This window comes from Aphelocoma coerulescens, chromosome 5, assembly GCF_041296385.1.
Source record: "Aphelocoma coerulescens isolate FSJ_1873_10779 chromosome 5, UR_Acoe_1.0, whole genome shotgun sequence".
Taxonomy (NCBI): domain Eukaryota; kingdom Metazoa; phylum Chordata; class Aves; order Passeriformes; family Corvidae; genus Aphelocoma; species Aphelocoma coerulescens.
In genome coordinates, this window is record NC_091019.1 from 45,249,947 (window position 1) to 45,256,281 (window position 6,335).

A 6,335-nucleotide genomic window follows, 5' to 3' on the forward strand; every position below is an offset into this window, starting at 1 on the left:
AGATCATCTAGTTTCATCCCTCCATCCCACAGGCAAGGATGTCACCCACTACATCAGGTTGCCCAGGGCCCCATCCAACCTGGCCTTGAACATTTTCCAGGGATGTGGTATCCACAACTTCTCTGGGCAACCTGACCCAGTGCCTTACCAACTTCTATGTAAAGAAGGTAGTAAGGCATTTAGGAAGTTTAAAACCATTTCCCCTTGTCCCATCACTATATGCCTGTGTAAATAGTCACCATCTGTCTTTTTTTATAAGCCCCCTTTAAGTACTGGACGGCCATGATGAGGCCTCAGTGAGGCCTTCTCTTCTCCAGTCGCAACCCTCTCAGTCTGTCCTCAGAGGAGAGGTGCTCCATTGAGATAGGGGCGTTACAAGCTGCAAAGTCTCCTGTTAATACCTGGTTTAGCATCTGTCACACCTTCCAAGAGGACCAGCTGTGGTGGTCGCTCACAAGCAACATGGCAAAAGCGGAACTGGAGCAGGAAGTCACGGCTGTATTCACGTCTCCCTGCAGAGAAAAGTACAGGTTAAAAGAAGAAAGTAACTGCAGCAAAGTCACATCCCTAGGGAACATCTACATATATTTTAGACCTTTGGGCCTCTTAGACCTCTTTGGTTTGAGAGTGGCTTTTGTGCCCAAGCACCCTGATACCATGAGAACAGAAATCACCTAATAACCTACATGTAGAACAGAATAGATGTGTAAAAGTAGAAGAACAGAGCACAGCTACTGCTATCCCTTTACGAATGCAACAGTTACGGTCAGTACCAATTATAAATGTCCTCTCTGAGACACCACAAGTTCAAGGGACTTTCAAGCAGATCAGTTAGTGTGCAACTCAAGGAAATGTCTGCTGAAAAAGAAAACATTTCTGGAGATCAGGCTGAATACAAGTTCTACATTCAAGATTTTTAAAAAAGCTGTTTTGTGTGGGCTCCATTTTTTTAATCCTCTCTACGGATGCAGAGAACAGACATGAGTGTAACTGGGTCTTAGGAATGATTTCTTAACAGTGGTTTGCGAATACGATCCAAAACCATACCCCCAAACACCTGCAGATGAAAGCTGTGCCTGCTGAACATAGTTTACAACTGCACAAAAGCCTAAGTCTGGGAATATGAAAGAGACACATAGAGCAATTGTTACTGGTAGAGGAACATTCAGCTCCTGACTAGAGAAAGAAAACAGTAGAAATGAGGCTACAGCAATAGATTCTGGAAAAATTGTATTTAATTCATATACCAAGTAGAAGGGCAGAATCTTTGTTGAGTGCCTCATGCACTCAGAGAGACAGCAAGGCCCACAAACTGCCCATCCTCAGCAAACTCATGTTGTCAGTGCATACTGGAGCTCACCAAGTTTCTTTGGCTGGCACAGGGTGACATACTGGCACTTGTCTGTTACACCCAGTGAGCTTGGCCACAGTGGGGCCAGCAGTTTCCGTGAATACGAGTGTTGGGAAAAGTCTTCCTGACCAGACACCTGCAAGAAGGCCAGAAAAGGAGAGCAACCATCAGTGACACAGAGCAGAACTTCTGCAAGATGTAGACAATGTACACATACACACTTGTCAAGAGCAAGACAGGAGAATGCCCTCATAGAAAGGCATGAACTAAGCTATTCAGGAAATGGTGCAGGCATAATAAACCTTCAGCTGCAGGGGACAGATACAATTAGATAAAAGTCACCTGACGAGATACTTTACAGGCATCTTACTGGAGTGATGATTTAGCTTGAAAGCCAACCACGTATTTGATCACAGACACACAGTAAGACATAACCACAGGAGACTCTAGCATAGGTACCCACTTCAAACTTTTTTCAGAACAAACATCCACGTAAAATTTCAGTAAGTCTTGGTGGAGTTGCACTTCCCTACACGTCCAGTCACCCAGGCATAACAACTCCATAGGAAAGGAAAAAAAAGACTTGAAATTAAGTGGTCTATTATCACAAGTCTGCCTCAAGAGAAACCAAAAGAGCAGTGGTGGAAACAAAAGGCACACACTTGTCTGCTTCTTTCCCCTGCAGGCCTGGAGACATTGGGGAAGATTGCTGAAGAACTTTATTCAGTATTAAGACTATTTCCTCACATGCATTTCTCTAGCAGCATGCAATAAAGAGCTATCCAATCCCAGTTCTGGCTGGCAACTACCTTCCAGGCTGGCATCCCATGGTAGGAAAGTTCACCATTTCGGATGAATTTGTAGAGTGGAGAATCAGGTACAGAGTTCAGGTCTCCACACAAGATGACAGGATAGTAGCTGCCTTCAGTAGTTCTTGCAATTTTGTCAATCTCTGCTAGCAGCAAGGCCACCTGGGCCAGTTTGATATCACCTCGACGGGGATTGAACAACACATGAGTGTTGGCCACACACAAAGGACTGACTGCCTTCAGACCTAGGCCCTCTGGGAGCACAGGCTGTAGCAGCAGCACCAAGCCCACATTATCCCGGTTGAGGATGTCCAGACCAGGGCGGAAGTATTCTATGAGGCTGAGGCTGATCAGCTGGAACCTGCTGTGCTTATAGCACACTGCACATCCATCTGTCTTCGTCCCAGTTCTGCGCTTATAGAAGCACGCAAAGCCTGAAAAGAAACCGTCACCTATTAAAAGACTTATCCAGTCACTACCTCAGGCTCAGCAAGTCTGCACAGAAAAGGTTCTTACTACATTTGGGTACAGCAATATACCCAATCCTGTTCCAATAATCATCCTTTATTATTAATCATTGAGGGTATTTTCTCTCTCCATGTCCTCCTAGGGCCCTCTGTTTTGTTACTCTGATCATTCAACTCAGAAACATCAATTGCAAAAGAAAGGATAAAGGTCTAGGGAGATAGTTCAGAAGCAGGGCCAGCAGCCACCTGGCAAACAGGAACAGGTCTCTTGAAACTGAGTGCTTTGAAGACGTTAAGCAGAAAGCACTGCTTGGCCAGTCCCATGAGCTGATGTACAGACCCACAAAAGCAGGACATACCCATCTCCTTGAATGTTGGTTCCAGTTGCTCCCAGTAATGGTTCTCTTGCACCTCTTGGAGACACAGAACCTGGAAGGAAGGCAGAGACCTCACTCACTCCCCACAAGTATTTTACTAGTTACCTTTTCTGGGGGAAGGAAGAAAGTGGAAAAGTACACTCACATACCAACCCTCCAACCAGAAATGTCATCACTGCAACTCTGTCCTGTACTTTCTAGATGAAGAACAATAACTTTCTGGGTCACATTAGCTTTATCATTCAGTTTTCCAGTGATGAGGCAAAAGATCCTTCATCCCACAAAGAGGACTCAAAGAATAGAGAAATTCATGGAGTCCTCTTCTATGCAGGCTTCCCCTCCTGTGCTGCCTTAGAAAACTGGTCCTTCTTCCTCTACTTCTGCTGTTTATAGAAGTTAAGCCCTGCTATCAAAGTATGACTAGTTTCTACAATCAAAGCAAGACAGACACCAAAAAAAGGGTCTGTGAAAGTCCTCAAACACTCTCAGAGCAATCAGTGTTCAGTTACCAAGCAGGTAGCATCTTCCTAGGACTTGCCCCCATCTTTTTCTTTTCTTAATACTGTTAGATCAAACAAGGAATTCACATTCTGGTGACACTGAGGTAGGGAGGGCTCAGTCACACTTACGTCAGGATCCCAGTGCTGGATCTCCTGCAAAAGGTTTGGAAGGCGGTAGTTCCAGTTCAGGATATCTGGATGACAGTGTACATAGAGATCAAGGCCCTGCTCAACCAGGTCCTGGGCAAGGATGTTGTAAGACATGACTCGAAATTCAAATAGAGGAGTGGTTTTTGAGACCTGCTCTAAGACACAGGGCTGGACAGAAAGATCCTCCCAGTCTCTCCATAAGATCTCTATATACAAGAGACAAAAAAACAAAGTTACAGGCACACTGGGTACCTTGCTGATATTTTGGTTCCCCTGGGACCCAGAAAATAGCCATTCTCAGTCCCTAAGCTAAGGGCACTCTAGCCTCTGAGCAAATGCTCACCCACTCTGGTTTTCAGATGCTCTTTCTGGATACCTTTGGATAGTTGTCTGTAGAGACAGCATAACAAATGACCAGAGTCAAGCATCCTGGAACACGAGACACACTTTTTTGGCGTTTTTTAGAGTATAAAGTCAGCAGTTGGCTAAGGAACATATACTGATATTCAGACCAGACAATCTAACAGCCCCTCCTCAGCAAAAACTCACTTTACAGTTTTCACTAGCAGATCCTGTCAATTCTGCAGGGACAATCAATGTCTTAGTGACAGCAAGCCCAAACACGGTAACCTGACCACATTCACTACAACTGCCAACCCCAAGCTAAACATCAGACTCAGAGCCGTTACTGACCATGGTAGGGCACCTCTGTTGGGACAGGATAAAATAGCACCGCATCCTGAATGGGCCGGGCTGGGAGCACTGGTGGCACTGTCTCTGCATCACACGCTAAACTCCAGGCCAGCACAGCTGGGTCATCATTCAGCACTTCCACGTTGATACCAGCACAGCCAGCTGTCTGGTGATCTGTCTGTGGCACCACAGCTGCCCAAGGGGCACTGCCTCCTACAGTCAGTGTTTCCTCTGCTGGTAATCTTGCCAGTTCAGCTACTGCATGATCTTGCAGTTCTGAAGAAGCCAAAGCATTTAGCTCTGAGAGCTGCTGATCAGCACACCGGGTGACTTCCGGAGATGTATTCAGGTCACTGAGGCTAGTCATCAGTAGCTCTGAACCTTCAAACCAGTCACTAGTGAGTGTAACTGACACTTTCCTCACTGCTGGAACACTCTCACTGGCTGGCAAATTCTCTACTCCTTCCTCCAGCCACTGCTGGAGAAGGGCTTCTTGCTCTTCTGAGACTGATGTTCCTCTGGTGGCAGCAAAGACACCTTCTATCTGGGTGGACGGGCTCTTCGCCAGAAGCACATTCTTTCGACAGGTAAAGAAAGCATCTGTCATTTAAAAACAAAATCAAAATAAGACAGCCAGAAATGCTTACTCACTCATGCTTTTCTGATTCCAATTGCTATACCTCTGTGCAATACAACCCTTCAGTATAGCAATCCAAACAAATTACTTCTCTGAGGAAAAACAGTTACAGTCTAAGTAACTTTCCCTGCCTCCTCCAGGATGCTAAGCCACAGTCCACGTCCAGTTAAATTAGTCCAAGTCACTGAAACTGCACACAACAGCAATGGCTTTATCAAATCTAGGGAATGCAATTCTAACTCATGCAGCACCGCAGACGGCCAAGCTGAAAGGCCTTGTAGAAACTATCAGCTCTCAGCAATATATGTAAAGGCACAGTCTGTAAAAGTTAGCTGATCAGGTGCATAGGCTAAGAAACCAAGGTCTTGTAGATCACCACTCAGAGCAAGCTTCTTTCCAGGGACTGAGTAAGAAATAGCAGTCAGCTAAGAGAATAAAATATATCACAAGAATATGTTGTAGAAGAAAAACCATTCTGTTACTAAGAGATGAAAAATGAAGACATAGAGGAACCAACAAATGCCTGATTAGAGAGAGTATATGCACAGAAGTAGTCCTGGTGAGAATTACAGATCACCTGATGACTAACGTGGCAAAAAAATAAAACCACTTTAAACTGCTTTTAATGTAACACTTGAATATACCAATATTTGTGCAGTAAAGTAGAAAAAGACAGAGACTCCTTTCATTTGCATTTATACAAGAGATGGCATTTGCATTTTGCTATGAATTCTGCACAGACACTCGTCCCTACTGTTAACTAGTAATTTCTGTTGATTACAAATCACTTTTTTTCTCTGCATCCCTGTCAGTCAGCCATAGCAGTAACATACAGGAGTCAGCAACATGCATGTATAGTTTTACTATATCTTTTGTGTCAAAGTTTTCTGTATGTGCCAGGAACACAGCTTTAATAACCATACTTCTCTCTGTCGGTTTGTAATTAAGTTCATGAATGTCAGAAACACCAATGCACCAAGATAATGTTTCCACACACCACTGGCATGAAGAGTGTTTACAAGAGCCTGTTAATACACAATAGCAGCTAAATTTGAGATGATAAGCTCGCTGCTTACTATGAAAACAGACAGCATGCCAGTCCAGTAGTTGCTACAGGGCCGGGGACAGATTCAGGCTGGAGGGTGGCTTTACATCAGCTCAGTAACCAGGGACTGTGAAACAGCAGCAGGATCTAGGAAACTAAGTGAAATAGCGATGCACACAAAACGGAAGTCCATCCATGAAGTCACCCGCAGGTCCTTGGAGGATCACAGATCTCTGAGCAGCCCATCTCCAAGGATGTTCCCAAGCCTGGAGAGCACGTTCGGGGCAGGAGCTAGAGCTCCTACGC

General features: G+C 44.9%; 1 protein-coding gene across 3 annotated transcripts in view; it reads right to left on the reverse strand.

Annotated features, from left to right (window-relative positions):
- Positions 1 to 6,335, reverse strand: part of ANGEL1 (angel homolog 1) — a 42,065-nt gene that overhangs the window by 6,320 nt on the left and 29,410 nt on the right. For all 3 annotated transcript variants that reach the window (XM_069017948.1, XM_069017949.1, XM_069017947.1), the window contains exons 2-7: positions 4,348 to 4,947; positions 3,634 to 3,860; positions 2,987 to 3,056; positions 2,161 to 2,594; positions 1,361 to 1,487; positions 402 to 512 (exon numbers count right to left, since the gene is read on the reverse strand). In XM_069017948.1, coding sequence (XP_068874049.1) covers positions 402 to 512; positions 1,361 to 1,487; positions 2,161 to 2,594; positions 2,987 to 3,056; positions 3,634 to 3,860; positions 4,348 to 4,714 — 1,336 coding nt within the window. In that variant the 5' untranslated portion in view covers positions 4,715 to 4,947. The remainder of the gene's footprint in view (positions 1 to 401; positions 513 to 1,360; positions 1,488 to 2,160; positions 2,595 to 2,986; positions 3,057 to 3,633; positions 3,861 to 4,347; positions 4,948 to 6,335) is intronic.